This window comes from Malaya genurostris, chromosome 3 (genome assembly GCF_030247185.1).
Source record: "Malaya genurostris strain Urasoe2022 chromosome 3, Malgen_1.1, whole genome shotgun sequence".
Classification (NCBI taxonomy): Eukaryota; Metazoa; Arthropoda; class Insecta; order Diptera; family Culicidae; genus Malaya; species Malaya genurostris.
Window position 1 is genome coordinate 302,328,059 of NC_080572.1, and position 17,703 is coordinate 302,345,761.

At 37.9% G+C, this 17,703-nt stretch overlaps 1 protein-coding gene across 15 annotated transcripts in view; it reads right to left on the reverse strand.

The window, feature by feature from the left end:
• The window catches only part of LOC131435991 (titin), a 389,662-nt gene that overhangs the window by 270,795 nt on the left and 101,164 nt on the right, over positions 1-17,703 (reverse strand). For all 15 annotated transcript variants that reach the window (XM_058604330.1, XM_058604327.1, XM_058604329.1 and 12 more), the window contains exons 4-6: positions 16,779-17,129; positions 6,008-6,172; positions 5,181-5,939 (exon numbers count right to left, since the gene is read on the reverse strand). In XM_058604330.1, coding sequence (XP_058460313.1) covers positions 5,181-5,939; positions 6,008-6,172; positions 16,779-17,129 — 1,275 coding nt within the window. The remainder of the gene's footprint in view (positions 1-5,180; positions 5,940-6,007; positions 6,173-16,778; positions 17,130-17,703) is intronic.

Here is a 17,703-nt window from a genome sequence, read left to right on the forward strand (position 1 = left end):
CGTACGAGCCGGTGTTCCGCAGGGTTCGAGTATAGCTCCAATCTTGTATAATATTTTCACTTCTGATCTTCCAAATCTACCCGTTGGTTGTCAGAAATCGTTATTCTGTGACGACACAAGTCTGTTAGCCACAGGTAGAAATCTAAGAGTGATCTGCAGTCGCCTACAAAGAAGTTTAAATATTTTCAGTGATTATCTGTCAAAATGGAAAATTAAACCAAATGCAGCAAAAACGCAATTAATTATCTTTCCTCACAAGCCAAGAGCTTCTTTTCTTAAACCAAACAATAATCACATTCTCAAATTGAATGGCTTGGAATTGACATGGTCTGATCAAGCTAAATACTTAGGTTTAACGTATGACAAAAAACTCACTTTCAAGGATCACATTGAAGGAATCCAGGCAAAGTGTAATAAATATATTAAATGTTTATATCCTCTTATAAACAGAAATTCTAAGCTCTGTCTAAAAAACAAATTGTTAATTTATAAACAAATTTTCAGACCAGCCATGCTTTATGCGGTACCAATTTGGTCAAGCTGTTGTTCCACCAGGAAGAAAACGCTTCAAAGGATTCAGAATAAAATTCTGAAAATGATTCTGAAGCCTCCCTGGTTTAGTACAAATGAGTTACACAGACTCACAAATATAGAACCATTAGATGTAATGTCACATAATATTATAAGCAAATTCCGACAAAAATCGATGCAATCTTCAATTGAATCGATTCGCTCTCTGTATTAGTTAGTAAGTTAGTATATAAGTTCCTTTTCCCCATTACACAATACAAGTAGGTTTAGAATTTTCCCTACACAAAAATCTCAGAATTGCGGAAGCAAATAATGTCTTCATGGTAATAACCAAATCATATATATATATAACAGGGCTGAAAAGTCACCACTTGTGGCTGAACACCCAATTTAAATCTTAATAATTTATTTTTAACTCATATTCCAATAAATAGTTATTAAAAAAAAAAAAAAAAAAAAAAAAAAAGCTTCAAAATTGAGGTTTTCTAAAACGTTTAGTATTAACGAGCATAAAGGTAAAATTCTGTGTTAAAATTTGGCGCGCATAATTTCAACCGCATGGATTGAACGAAAAAACTGCAACATAGAAATCGACGTGAACATTTCAAAAGGGCCTTAAAACAATTGACAGATTCTCTTTGTTTACTTTCTCTTTCGATTATATCTGCGTTATTACGCAATTGTTCGTTACATGTATGATACTATTACAAAGCTGGAGATATTTTCTTTCATTCTATATTCAAATTTGGTAAGTGAACGAGAAAATTTAGGTGTTATTAACAGAAGAGAAAGTAAACAAAGAGAATCTCTCATTGGTTTATGTGCCCTTATCAAATGTTCACGTCGAAATGCGGAATAATTTCAGTGATTGAGAGCAGTGAGCTTGCGACACTAGGAGCAGGCACTAGTTATGTATGATTACAAACCATGAATATTTTTGATTGGTTGATATAAGGGAGATTCATTCGTGCATGTTGTTTAAGATAGTCAGTTTAGTCATAGAATTTATTTATAATTGATTTGCTACCCATAGAGAAATTGTTCATTGTTTGTTTGAAAGTCGAGATATTAGATGAACAGGTTGTTTCAATCCAAAAAAAAGCAACTCGAGCGGTTCATTCATCACATTTCCAAGAAAATTTAATTTGAAACGGGAAAATAGTACAATACTTACGTCTAGAACGTACTGTCCTACGCCTTTAATGTCATATTAATTCTTAACTTAAATTTCGAAATCCTAGAAGACCACAAACGATTAGCTGTGGGTTTTTCTAAATGAATTAATGAATACGCTTATCGATATTCGGGAGTGTGGAAAAAGAATCTCAGTTTTATTCGTATTTACGTCATCTAGTTATGTCTCTGACACTACCCAACCGCTTTTTCTTATACCGTTTTAGTTTATTGATCAGAGCAGCCCGAAAGCTGACCCAGAGTCGCCCAAACAACGTTTTATATGTTTGTTTTAGCAACCTGAGGTCGCTCTAGATCGGACTCCAATCGCGTAGTTTCGCTCTGAATATTTTCTCGGGTCGCACCACGCATCCAGCCGAGTTTGTTTATTTTTTCTTTTCTTCATTAGTTGTTGTTTAGGGCGCGTACCACGTGTTCGTTTTACTCGGAGTCAGAGTAGCCCGCGTCTAGGTTCAAAAACGAAAACGGTATTAGTTTTGACGAGTATTCGTTCAACTAGAGCCCGGTATTTCTCTATTGGGCGAAGTTCTGGACAATTTGATGGAATGACTGTTTTTGGTACATATTTGAATTTTTGTACCTAGGAGGGGCTGGGGTCCACTAGGAGATTGATAGTACCTATTAGCTCTCTCCGGACAGTACCAGCCTAGATGCCGTGTGGAATCCGGCGGAAAAAAATGAACCAAGAATAGATCCACTTTTAAACAGTTTGGAGCAGCTTTGAGAGTAGTTTTCAAACAGTTTTTAAGCAGTTTTTCGAATAGTTCTCAATCTATTACTAGATAACAGTTTTGGGAGACGTTTTCAAGCAGTTTTTGATCCGCTTTCAGTGTTTCGAGCGGTCTTCAAAGTAGTTTTTCCAAGGGGCAAATCATTCTAAACTTTGTCTGAACTCAAACAAGTTTTACCGGGAGTAAAAAGGTTTAGCAGAGATCTCACTGGATTAGAATGGGATTAGAAAAGTTTAGCCGAGATCTGGAAAAGCATTATTTTGACATAAGAAGCTGTCAACGTAGTATTTGTTTCTTTTCTGTTTTTTCTTTCTTTTTGCAACTGCTCAACGCAGGCAAAGACATCATATTAACAAGATATACAGCTCTCACATTTCCCGAACAAATCATTGGCAACATCCTTTTTTTGAGCATGGTGCCCTCATCGAATATCGTACATAGAATTAGAGGAAGGAAATATCAAATTCGTGCGCGCCAAATTAGCAGCACTGCGCACCTATACAATTGACGTGATATGTTGAATGTGATACCATACGATGGCATTGCTGAACGCTCTAAGCTGACAGGGTCTGATGCAGGTCAACTCTTTGTCTACTTGACATACATTTTTTTGCGAGCAGAGATGCCAGATATTTTCATAGAAAATCTGTATTGTTTTGTATAAAAAATCTGTATATATCTGTATTCTCTAATCAAATAAAATTTTGGAAAAGTTTGTACTAGCTTTGATGTCTGTTCTGTATGAGCATGTAAAAATCTGTATAATACAGATAAATCTGTATAAATGGCATCTCTGTTTGAGTGCTCGAATGACAGATACACTTCAAACAAGATCAGGCAAAACTAGGTTGGATTACATTAAAATTACCCAAACTTATCTAGACTAGTATTGCGATCAGTTTTCGAACAGTTTTAGTTTTCCGAATAGTTTTCATTTTTAACAGTAAGTCGTTTTTCGAATAGTTTTCATTTTTGGAGCAGTTTTAGAACGATTTAGTAGTAGTTTTCGAGCAGTTTTTAAAACAGTTTTTAACTACATTTTTTATGTAGTTTTTAAAGCAGTTTTTAAACAGTTTTGTGAGTTTTTAATTAGTTTTCGAGTAATTTTTAGAGTTTTTAGAGCGATTTTTAAAGTAATTTCAGAGTAGTTTTTAAAACAGTTTTTGAAGCAGTTTTAGAAAATTGATTCGATCTGGTTTTGAGCAGTTTTGAAAGCAGCTTTTGAACACTTTTTAAGAAATTTTTCGAACAATTTTAAAACAATTACTAGAGCAGCTTTATAACTATTTTGGGAGACGGTTTAATTCAGTTTTTGGTCCGTTTTCGGTAGTTTGTCGAGCGGCTTTCAAAGTAGTTTTTGAACAGTTCTTAAAGCAGTTTTAAGTGCAGTTTTCGAACATTTTTGAAAACAGTTTTTAGAGTGGTTTTGAAAGGAATTTTCAGTTTTACAGCGATTTTGTAGTAGTTTTCAAGCAATTTTTGAATCAGTTTTCGAGCAGTTTTGAAGCAGGTTTTAAAGCAGTCTCGAAGCAATTCTTCATGCAGCCATGAGAGCAATTCTCAAAGCAATACTTAGAGCAAAAAAAAATATTAGTAGTATGAGACAACTATAAATAACTTAAAATTAAACTTTTCTACAATTTCAGGATTCAATGAGCACCAAATAGAGAAAGTTGTCGCGAGCTAGGCTTTCTTTTACTAGGACGACAATCTAAACTTTTTATTCCGAGTTTAGATTCAGAATTTAGATCCGCAAAGTAATTTAGTTGAAAATTAAGTACTATTGAATATTGAATTGCAAACTTAAGCTCCTTACTTCAAGCCCAGAATCCACTTCTACAGTTCAGCTCAAGAACCTAGGTCGTGAATTCATATCCAGGTGCCGGTTCCAGAGTTCAGACACGGAATACCGTTCTACAAAACTCAGTTCCAGAACACAGTACTAAAATTCAGTTCAAAACTTTGTTGCAGAATTCGTTGCCAATTCTGAATTCAGAGTCAGGCGCAAATTTCGTTTATGGATTTGAACTTGGATTTAGAACTGAGCCTAGACTTACTATACCCTGGTCGTGGACTTCTACCTTTTTTATTACTAATCCAGGACCTAGTAGTTCAAAATCTAAATTCTTAACATGAAACTAGAACCGTCAACCAAGTCACGGTCCAGACCTCTAGCAAAGCGGTAAGATCTGATCCAGAATCCGGATCAACAAATTGGACGAGTCAAGTTCCAACTGTTTTTTCGCATTGCACTCGACAGTGACTAGCACCGAAAGATTCTTTTATTCGTATCCATTTCATCCGGTTATGTCCCTGACATTACTCGCCCGCCTTTTTCTTAGAGGGTGAAAAGTTTTGAACGGTTGAGCTTCAGTCATATTCAGTCATATGATAATCATATATTATTATTATCAACAGCATCAGCTGCCACTGATAGCGCGTGATAATATTCGGTACAAATACAGAGTCGATAGGCAGACATTTCCTGGTTTTCCTAAACCACTCAAAAATCACTTCATCGCTAACCACGTTCTTGACAAATAAACAAGCTCACGTACAACACATTCATAATTGCCATCCCTTCACCCGCAGTTTACCCATCACATTAGTCTATGAGAAGGGGACACGATTTTCTACACCACCCACGAAGCTAAGCCGTGATCGTGATTGCTTTCCCGAAATTTGTTGTGACTTTCGCGGAACAAATATTTGATAGTTACTCACCTGTAGCTCGATCTCAAACTTCTCGATAACCACCAGATTACGTCTCGCCCCGTCGGTGTTCTCGCCATAGTTTCCCCGGCCTCGGTTCAACTGTTCCACTTTGGTTCCGATTTCCGTCCGGATCTCGTGCAGGTTCTTATCGAACGCGATCACCGCGTGTTGCTTCCGGAGTTCCGAGTTTTCCGATTCGGTTTGTGTTTCGAAGTAGGTTCGTAGATTTTCCAGCAGTGTTATGATTTTATCGGTGTCCTGTTCCTTCGCACCTGGCGGTTCCTGGGTTTTGATGCGTTCAATGATCTGCTCGCTCTGTTGCAGTAAATTCCGGAAGTACTCCATCGTGTTCTGCTTAAACTGTTCGTAACTGTTGGTGATGGATTCCACACTTTCCGGTCCGGTGACCGTTTGCCTACGGGCGAAATAATCTTTGATGTTATCGCGACAGGTCGAAACGGACCGAAGGAAGTGATCCACGACGGAGGCAAGCTCCTGAAAGTCCGCCGCGATCGTATGTAGCTTGGTTTTGATTGAGTTCAAACTGTTTTTCACTTGAACCACTTTTTCACCGGAGTCAGTTCCGGTGGATGCGAGCTGATCGATTGATTCAAATCGTTTCGTAAGCTCATTTTCTGCCGCCCGAATATCCGCCTGGATCTGATTCAGTTTCAATCCAATGAATGCACTCAGATCGGCCGGATTGTCCGAAGCCGTATTGAAAATCGGATAGAGCTGCTCTTCCAACTTGGTAGCATCGGCCAGGGTCTGTGCCGAGGGAAACGACTATGATTAGCAAACTAAACAATATTTCGTACGTTGTTCTGTACACTTACTTCCATGTTGGCGGCCATAATTTCGTTTAGAGTCCGTTCCGCTTGCTGTTGGGCGTTCCAGCGTTCCCACTCATCACCGATGGCCAACTGACGGGTGTTGAGTTCGGTTAGCGTCCGATCGACGCACTGCGCGGCCCGAGCTTTCTGCAGATAGGGATCCGCAACCTGCACCGAAATAGAACAAACAGAAAGAAGAATATTTATTTTTTGTGTTTTTCTCAATGTACGGTTGGGGGGAATTTTTTTTCGCGTTGGTGGCGGTTGCTGCGGCAGTGGAAATTTATTTCTGTTTTCCGATTGCATTACCCCAGTTGCGGACACTGTTTGTTTAGCCGCCGTCAATGTCTGTGTTTTAAGTTGGCGCGACTACAGACCACAGCTGTTCGAGGCGAGCGATTCAACCGGGGATGCATCGAGCGTACGACTACGAGAACTAGAATCATTCGGAGGCAGTCCGGAAATGGTAACCGGTGCTGCTCAATTGCTTAACCTAATGTTTTTGAATTTATCGAAATAATAAAATTTCGAGTTTATAGCCAACAGTTCTGTAAGCTTATTGTTTGTGAGAAAATTATGAAAACTCAATGTTTTTCATAACCGAAACCTGCCACGAATCCGTCGAATGTTGAAGTCTGAAATCAGTTCATTTCTGGACGCAAATTCTTAATTTCGTACCCGTTAAAAATAAAAATCTTTAGACATAGCGTCAGGATCGGCTTCGAGTTAAAATACCTGAAACCCAGCCGTCTCTACTGGGTTGTGGATTTAAGAGAAGCCCAACACTCCTATACAAAAGATCTGTTTCTACATTGGAAATATCTATCAAAACTTGATGTGCTAAAAAGTGAAGGTCGATTTACTGTTTCAGAAAACTACCGTGATGAACATCAGCATGAACAAATGGACTAATTTCGGATAGAGATAATTTAATGGTACAAATTTTCCTTGAAACTGATTTATTAGGCATTTTACAAAAAAAATCTAAAAAAATACACTCGATTGGTCTCATGACAATCTGTCGGAACTTTAGCCATGGCCAAGAAAAATATGAATGCCAGCAAATTTTACAGTTCTCTCGTGACCGTCAAGCTGTTCCTCCGGTTTAACCACTAAATTGTTGGAGAATTTCCTTCAGAACTAATTGGCTCAAGTGACACGTTCCCCTAGTTATTTGGAGATTTGTCACAGTTTTTCAGTCTGACAATTGGCAACAATATTCAGTTTACATCAGTACAAGTTTTACATAACTACCGATACATTCGCCCTTATTCTGAATAACGTATTGGTTTTTCGATCGAATATGGTTCGGTCGGATCCTAGCTACCTTTGATTTTGCTAGCGTTATTAGGAATACGAATGAAATACACCGAACGACCGAAATTAGCTTTGCGCCTAATTCGTATTACTGTTTTTGAATTAGTTGATTTTAACATCAAAACTGCTAAAATAACTAATAAATTGGTTAATAATCATAATTTAATTTGCTGAAAAAAGTTCTTGTTTTTAGCGAATATATTTAGATGGCGAAAATCCTGGACACAAACCAGCAACATTTCAATCCCACACGAAATTCTCGTTGTCAACTAATTTCGTTGTTAAAATCAAATAGTTTGACGCTGTTTGGCTGTCATCATCACTGCAGAAAGACAGCACAAAGAAAACAAGAATGCAATTGGTTTTATTAACAAGTTTATTAGTCAAAAACTCATGAGAAGTGTCAAAGCAACACAATTCGTTGAAAAACAAAACAGGATAGTCTTGTTGAAATTGTTTTGATATATTTTATATATATAGATTTTGAAATTTCTAACTGACCGATATGTAAAACTGCTGTAAAGTTGCTTGGTTTAAGTTTATTTGTGGAGTGCTTTCAGCTATCAGTGAATTATTAAAAGATTAACAAACAATCATTTCTGTGACCAGTGTAGAAAGTACATGTTTATTGCATATTCTATGCTTGCTTTGCCATTCCGACTTCTATCTCTGAACTTTTTGTATCATACATATGAATGCTTTGGTTTCCGCTTAGTACATGTAAATAAACGAAAATATACTAATTTAGTCGCTCAATAATCAGAAAAGAAAGTAAACAAATCGAAACTGACACTTCCCTGTACGGTCATTTAGAAAATTTACCGTGATGTTACAAGCAGCATCTACAACAATAGAGTAGGACACATGAATCAAAGAGCTACTATCCGAAATGGTAAGACATTTTCATTGGCCATTCGTTACATTCCGTGCCTAACCAAAGCAGATCGTTTGTAATTACGCTTCGTGATTGTAAGTGAGAGTTTACAATGAACAAACAAAATGTTGCTTTGGAGAAGCAAATCATTTATACAGTGAATAAGAATTCAAAAAATTAGATTAAATGAGTTATAATCAGGACCGTACCCATATGTATTGTTTCTTTTGTTAAGAGGCCTTTTACAAACTTAGTAAAGCAGCTATTAGTTCATAGTGCAAAATCAATTATTCACATTATAAACAGAAATAATTCTCAAGAAAGTTTATTGATCAAATCAACTGACAATTCCAATTAAAATAAATTAATTAATTGGACTCGTTTTGGCTGTAGCTAAAATTAACAGTTCATATTAGTTGGAATCAGTATATATATTACTTAACTCAAGAAGGTTTATTGTTATTATTAACTGTCAATTTTCATTGAAATTAACAACAATATCACTTAATTCAACAACATTTTTTACTGCAATCAACAATAATTATTTGTTAAAATCAACCATAGTTTTGCTGATTTTGCTAAAAATATTAGTTGAATGAAAGTGGAGCGTGTCTTTGCTAAGAAATGACAGCATGTAAATGTTGCAAAATCAACTGAAAAATTAGCAAATTCAACCAACTTTTTAGCATTATTAAGGGGTTCAAAAATAACAAATCTGAATTAGCAAATATAAGAATTTTTTAGTTGTCCTAAAAAATAACTTACTAAAATCAGCAAATCAACTATTTTTTTCGCCAAAAAGCTGATTTCGGTCTTTGCGTGTACGATCGAAAAAACGATACGTCGTTATTCAGAATACTTGGACTGTACTGTAAATGATGAATTTTGTGCCTACAACTTGTAAACATCCCAGCCACATCGAATGCTTGGAGCAGAGCTGTGCATAGAGTGGTATCGAAAAATTAAAAGTAGTGATTTTGACGTGAGAAACGAAGAGCATAGCAGAACACCGAACAAGTTTGAAAACGCTGAATAGCAAGCATCGTCTCTTCGATTTTTGAAAGAAACCAAGGGTTTCCAATTCCTGAATTTCATTCGGATCCGACTTCCGGATCCGGAAATATAGGGTAAAGTGTGTTAAAAATTTTTTACCACCGCTGAAAAGGGTGAAAACCCTTAAAAAAAATTTCTAAATCGACCTCAAATCTTCTCCAATTGAAAGTTTTTATCAGTAGACGGTCAAAGAAACCGATTTCGGTTGTTCTTTTAAGAATCAAAGAAAATTACTTGATTGATATAAGAAAGGCTTCATTACACCACTAGTTGGATTAAAACAGGTTTTTTTCTCTTTGTACCAATAACAATTGGCCGATTTGAATCATGCTATACACTAAAAATTGCTCGTATATTGAAACCATGCCAACATATCGCACTAGAGCCACCAAAGATTTGGTTGAGATGGAAAGTTCTTGCTCATGCAGCTTACTCACCACATCTGACGCCACCTGATTGCCACATGTTTGCATGGTTGGGGCACGCACTTGATGATAAACGCTTCAATTTTTACGAAAATGTTACATAAGCATAAGCAATAAAAATTGAGTAATTAGCACTCAAATTTTGAGTTAAATTATATTTCACGTCTATAAAATTTACGTACAAGTTGCTCCTAGTATATTGTATTTAAATATTAAGTAATTAATTTATATACTACTAGTATACTCAAAATAACCCTACTGTGTTTATTTGTTATTCCATTTACAACTTATTTCTAATTTCGAGACATCATATCACACATGTCAGTAATGCTCAGGCACCAATCAGACACTTATTCCTCATAAATGACATACTTGAGCATATTCGTTTCCATTCTGAAGCACAGAACGGAGCAACATTATGAATTTCTTCATGAAAGTCTACGACCAGCAATGAAATTCACACCGAAAACAAAATGCATCCGATTCTATTGATGACTATCATTTTTTCGTTACATTCATTGCCCAATACGAGTAAGACTGTTCCCACTACATTCATGTAGCGCTCGCTCATGACTGTCACATGCGACTTTCATCTGTGCGATCATTCGCGCGACATTCATATATGACTGCCCGGATAGCACGCAACGCGAAAGTTTTCATCAACACGACATTTATAGCAAACATCTGCAGTCTTAGAAACCAACTTAGGAATTTCATTTTAAAATGTCGCGTGAAGAGATTGTTTCCAGCACTGGTCTTGATGCGGTTTTCTTCAAAACAGTAGAAAATTCGAACTCGTGCTCGGTGCCGATAGACTCGTTTGTGTTTCCAAAATCGAGCTTCGGTGTTGGTGTTCGTTTTCTTTATCGCATGTACGTGTACGAAATTCAACACAACACACAGCGTGCTTCGTTCGTAGAAGCGGCGTTGTGTTTTCTTCTGCCGTACCACCGCGTGTACGTAACGGTGCGCTTTATAAGATGGCGTGGAATTTTCCGGAAGTCAGATCCGGATGAAATGCAGGAGTTATGTACGGAATCATAAGTTCGTTCCAGTTTAGAGTTTGTGACCACTATTTCCGGTTCTTGCAGAACCGCAAACCGCGGACTGTTATAGCCGGAATGGATAGGTCGCATTTTAACGCATTGCTATACATAAGGAGTGTATCGAAAAGTAGTTAGCAACATTGATTATTGAATAAAAAAGCGAAAAAAAAAACATATTTTGACATCAGTTTTCGATATATTGTAGAAAAATTACATTTTCATGCATTTCACTGATTATATTGAAGAAAATCCTAGTTTCTGTGAAACGCTCGCATTTAGGACTTGTTATTATTCGTCATTAAATTCTGCACAGTTACTTTTGTGACTTTCCTGGTGGCAGCTGTCCAGTTTTTTTTTAACTACTGCATGTTTTGGGACACTGTACCTTCCTTCCGAAAGTGCCGCTTGACAATTGCCCAATACCTTTCAATTGGCCGAAGATCCGGGCAGTTCGGTGGGTTGATGTCCTTTTCCACGAATTGTACATTATTTTTTGACAACCACTATAGAACGGAGTTGGCGTAGTGGGCTGAAGCCAAATCCGATCAGAAGAGAGGAGGAGCCTTATGCTTTCTGTACAGTGGCAGCATTCTCTTCTTCAAACATTCTTCCTCGTACACCTTGGCGTTAATTGTGCCCTTCGTGAAGAAAATCGATGACCGCAAACCACAGGTACAAATTGCTTGCCAGATCAACACCTTCTGCCCAAACTTTTCCATCGACACCGTGGTGTCAGCGTCGTTCAGGCCCTGGTACACCGATTTCGTATAATATTGCGGTCCGGGCAGCGCTCGAGAGTCTTCCTTGGCGTAGGTTTCGTCGTCGATCAGGATGCATCCGTCCGGTTATACAGTTTTCGCGCTCTTGTTTTGGCCTGAACTTGCTGTACGAGGGACTTTTTCGGCACCTTCTGTTTCTTGTACGTTTTCAGGGAGCTCCGAACTTTGATCCGTTGAATCATCCCGATGCTGGTGTTGAACTGCTTGGCCGAATCCCGCGTCGACGCCGATGGATTTTTCCTGATGTACTCAATCACTTTTAAGTTCCGACCGGGCTGGCTGGGACCCGTTTTCCTACCGGATCGGGGCAAATCCTTCATGGAAAGGGTCTTACCGAACTTCTCGATAATATTTTTGACACTGGTGTGGTGCACTTTTACCCGTTTTGCAATTTCGTTGTACGAGACACCACTTTCTGAGCACCAAGTGGGCAGAATTTTCTTTCGCGTTTTCGGATCAATTCGACTCATCATTGAAACGATAAACCGTATCGAAACTAATCGATTGCGCAGCTGTTATTGACATATAAACAAACATGTCACCGCAAAACACGTTGCAAAAATTTAAGCCATTTCAGAGTAATAACTGTTTGCATTTTGCTAACTACTTATCGATACACTCCTTATGTCCTTATTCAAACTACAAAAAAATAGGCACAGACTGATCGTTAGCAAATGGTCCGATTCATAGGGAGGATATCCAATCATATTCTAGTCACTTCAGGAGTTCCACAAAATTCTCATCTAGGCCCTATTTTATTCATTTTATTTGTAATGAATCGATATAAGCCGACATGAGCTCTTGCTAGAAATAAAGTCTGAAGATTAGGTTTGGAATATTCATTCACCGGTGAATGAATATATAGTTTCCATTGAATTGTGAGCGAACAATTCCACCGCTCACAAAGAGGACGCCTTTCCAGTCAAAAAGCACCACACAAGCAAAACGCTAGTGGAAGCAAATATATTCCACATATGCACAGATGGTACAGTGTGCTGGTATTAGAGTCTTCATTAAGCACAGAAGCCGTGAATATAGTTTGCTCTCTCGTGGTCCTGAACGTCGTTCTTCTCACAAACAATTAATTACAAGCTAACAATCTTCACGGGGCTAGTAAGTGATGAAGATTATATAACAAAGACAATACAGTACAGTGAACAATAGAGTGTACGGAATGATCAAATACGATTTAACAAAAGCGGAATCTTGGCCTACAAGACAAAATTCAATTTGTATAGATTTCAAGTGTTGCAAAGATAGACCAGCAGCAAATGAAATTGAAATCTTACTTAAAGAACGAACGCATCTAGCCGCCAATAAAGTAACTGAGATTCAATTCAACAAGGCGTCTAACTGTGTGTACATTATGTTTAAACGTGAAAGCGATGCAATTGCATTCGCTTCGGTTAACAACGAGGTGCACAGTGTTGAGTGTAATAACATTGAATACAAAATCCCTGTGCACATGGTGGACAATGCCATAGAAGTACGCGTGCATGACCTCCCCCCGCAGGTCACCGATCAGTACGTTCGGGAGAATATGTCGCGGTACGGTGAAATCCTTTCCATCGAAAGAGAAGTATGGCGGAATTTTTTCCCCGGTATCCGGAATGGCGTGCGAGTGGTACGTATGCATCTACGTAAGGCAATTCCATCTTACATCATTTGTGGTCACATCCGTGTAAAACGCTGATTACCTATGAAAATCAGCTGGTTACATGCCTGTTTTGTGAACAACCTGCACACTACGGTAAACCTTGCACCGAAACTGCGAAAAGGACATCTTCAACCAAAGACAAGGTCAACCGTTCAACAATGTAAACTAGTGAGCGCAGTACTCCTGTTTCACCATCAAACCAACCAGCAACTGCAATCAATGTACAACAAGGCGCATCTACAGCAACTAGCAACGATCTCAAGACTGCGAACATCAAGGAAAACGAAAAGAAGACGGAAATCAACAACAAAACCACCGATGCGTCAATGGATGACGAGACGAATCACGAACAAAGTACCCCTCAACCCTCGCAGGAAGGAAATGGAAGCTCCTCTCCTCCTTGAAAAAGAGGGACAACGAGATCCACTTCAAAAAATACACTATTTCAAAAATCGGCAAATTCGGCCACGCAAAGCTTGTACGCAAATAGGCCTGAATAAAAATACCTTTTAAATAAAAAAAAATAGAATCGATACGTTATGAAGACCATAGAAACATTTTGCATACCTTAGATATGACTATACGGGGGGTGAATGTAGCAAGTCCCTTTAAAAAGGGGGGTGTAATGTTTAAAACGACATAACTCCGAAACTACTGAACGGATTGCTATCAAATTTGGCCGATATACTTCTTGCTCTTCAGCGATGATCATTATAACAATTTCAGGGGGAATAGTTTGTAGCAACTGTCCTTAACAAGGGGGGAGGAGGTCAATGACGAAATTTAGAATTTAGAAGAGAATCGACATTTAGACTAGAAGGAGCGGTTTTTGAAAATAAATTTTCATCTCCCATTTTTTTTGTAAAACAAGAGAAAGGCGAGAATTTCAAGGTCGTAGTAGATAGTATTGCTGTTATTTATTTGAATGCAACGCAATTTTCTTTAAATAATTTCAGAAGATCTGGTTCCATTTTGCCGAGGAATTCGAAGAACTAAGGGAAAATATGCTTTATCTGCCTATGAACGTGAGTGTATTTAAGTCTCAGCCTAGCTACGAAACAACTAAAGGAATCACCATTAAGTTTGGCACATGTACCAAAGGTGGGAATCGATATTTTTGAAAAGCACAGATACTTTCTACACTACTTAGGGTAATCATGGAGGAGATCTGCAGTAAGTTCACTAATAAAAGGGAAGTGCAATGTAAAATTTATTCGATGAGAAACAATGCTTCTTGACTAATACAGAAACTTCCTTCACATCAAAATAGATTTTAAGGTTATTTTGAGGGAGAGGGAGTGTAGCAAGTGCCCCGAACATGGAAAGTGTAAGGGAAAATTTATCGGGTTTTACGAACAATTGGTACTTTTTACGAGTACACCATATTTTTAGCAACTAAGTGAGGTTCACAAAAATAGTCACAAGAGGGAGGTATTCTCAACAATGATTTGAATTGACGAAGAAATCATACAATCAAGGTGGATTTTTTATGAAAATTGAGAAAACTGTCGACCCAAGGAGATGGAAATAAGTTCACAACAACATTTGTATTAACTGGATCGTTATTCTATACGTTCTTCTCCTCGGTGAACGACCAAAATGGTTAAGACCGGGTAAAATAAATGGTATAAAAAAGTTATCCTTTAGTACGAATGTAGTTGTGATGATAAACAGCCTTTCGTTATAAAATAATCATTATGAGATGTAAAATTTTGAGCGATTACGTGGAAATAATGATGTCATAAAATTTTTAATAAAGAGAGAGGAAGTGTTTATAGCCATGGAACCCAAAGGTATTGTGGATCGAATGTGACGAGAAAGTACGGAAGTACGTTACAAGCATATATACATAATAAATCAAGTACGTTACAAGTACATCTACATATGAAACTACGAACTTACGAAGAAGGTATTTATAGAGAGAAAGATTTTTTAAATGTTTCTAACAAAAGGTTTCAAATATAAAACTGACCCAATTTGACGACAATACCGTGAACATAATGATTATTGTGACATCTGAGATGGGACACTGTTGATTCGCAATCTGAACATGAACAAAACATTTCCGAGCAACGCCGGGTAATTCAGCTAGTAAATAAATAAATATCTAAATAAATTAAGTTTGTAAAAATCGGTCACGTCATATATTAGTAAAGTTAGTGAGTAATTCGAAATTGGAATTTTAATACTAATCACCCTATAATTCCGGAACCTGAGGTCGGATCAAAATGAAATTCATGATTTTTTACAGGACCATAAGACCTTTCATTTGAACATAATCAAGGTTAAAATCTCTATAATAGAATACAAAAAAGATAAAATGCTACACAAAGTCTCAAAAAAAATCACGAACACAATCTGTAAAATAAAACCTAGTCTCAAATCCTTCCTGACGTGAGATTTTCACCACGCACATTTTTTTTTGTCTATCCAATGCCATCAAAACATGGTAAAGATATAATAAACCGTCCCACCTCCCATTACAAATTCGTGCTTCACTGCCCGCGGACGAACCTGAGGCGATAATCCCTTGTATAATATATTTAATTTGTTCGCAAAACACACGCCTTTCTAACCGTGCGATCGGAAGTCGGAACCGGGACAGCTGTTGCGCCGCCGAAACTTCAGGTGTGAATTATTCTATCCCGAGAAAAATGACAACCGTAGAAAACAAATCATTCGTCATTCGCGAGGTGAGGCGCGTGGCATTTGGGGATTATGCAGCGCAGGTGTGAACACGACTTTGAACCTGATTTGCTGTGTTTTATTTTGGGATCGGCAACAAAAGAAAATGCTACTTAATGTTGATTTTGGTTTAGAAGAAAACATGTTCGAAAATAAAATTCGAAAATAAAATTGCATGCATGCTGAAGAATTTGAAGGTTATTTTTAGGGAACTATGAAAGTGATGATTATTTTTGTTTCTTTTATTAGAACGAAACTTATTTTAAAATGAAAAGATTACAAAAAACTTGAAGGTTTCTGATGAATGTATGTGCTGAATATTTTTGTTCCCTTGCTTGTGTCTCGGAAGAAGAAACCGTTCGGGCCACCATCCTAGCGCTAACTAGTATCATAATATTAAATCGTAATCGTAAGAGAGATGAAGTTTGCGGTAAACGAATCACGCAAAAGCTGTGTAAAACGATTCGAAAATGATCGTACATCAGAATCCCCATGAGATGAGGGTTTGGCCGATGGTGCAGAGAATACTTAGGCGCATAATTTTCTGCTGGCTACGATCCAAGATTCCGATCGGCCTGTCGGTACGTACTAAGTCGGGTTTCACCCAGGAAGACCCTTTTCCGTGGCTGCTAGTAAAATAAATGCATATCATTATGTTATGGTTGGTGTGGGAAACTTGTTCTGTTTAGTCTGGCTGTCACGGATCGCGCCAGGAGACAAGCTTTCGAAATGACAAACTACAACTTTGAGGTCTTCTGGGTGGTAACGACGCTCATGCAATTTCGCACTGCACTCGACTGCACTGCAACTGTCAAACATTTATTGCTTCAGCAGGGGTGCAATCGTGAGACTTTAATTTAATGAACAAATCTGTGAGTACTTGGTTTACTAGTCTTTACTTTATTTATCGGCATCCAGACAGATCTCGCTGACCCTACCTTCTCCAAATCGTCGATGCACTGCTCTCCGATCAGTTTCAGTTGTGCCAACTGTTGCCGATTATTGTCCAGTGCCGCCTGCAGCAGCGGTTTGTCGTTGTCCACGTGGCGGAACGTTGCCTTCTGGATCTCGAATGATTCGAACAGATTCCGCAGCGTTTCCGTCTCCTGGTGAAATCGAATGTACAGTTTTAGCAGATCGACCCGAACGATGATGTAATTTTTCAGCTCGATCCACTTTTGCCGGATAACGTCGATCTTCTGCTGGACGTCGTCGCGCTGCTCGTCCTCCAGATATTCCAAGCTCGGGGTCAACCGGACCAGCAGGTTGTTTATTTCGTTGCCTTTGATCTGTACACAGGCGAGAAAGAAAATGGAGAGAAAATGTGTTTCATTAGTCTGATGGTGTAATTTTTTTTCTTCTTACAGTGACTACGAGTTATTAATGGAGGTCATTTTTCACATGTTTTCCTCTTCATTTGTACGGCAAAAACTTGCCGCATATGACATTGAGAATGAATATTTCTTTTTAGTACTTCAATAAATCATTTCGACTTCATAGAAAGACAAACTGGCTCAGGGTTATGACCAGAAGCTGATAACCAGATTCCTAATTGATCGTTCTAATGTCAACCTTCGGAAGAATGAGAATGAAAACCAGTATGTAACAAAAATGTGCACTCGATTTTCTCAAAGACCGTTCGTTTAATTTCAACAAGCGTATGATTAAATCTAAGGTCTTACAACCCCATACAATCCTACCAAATTTCATCTGGTTACGACTTCCGGTTCCAGAATTACAGACTAATACATGACACGGGAAAGTTAAATTAAATACATTCAAATAGCTGTATAATTCCTGAACTGGATAGATCTGGTTAGTTGATTTTGGGTTTGGGACCAAATACATTGATTTTGGGTATAC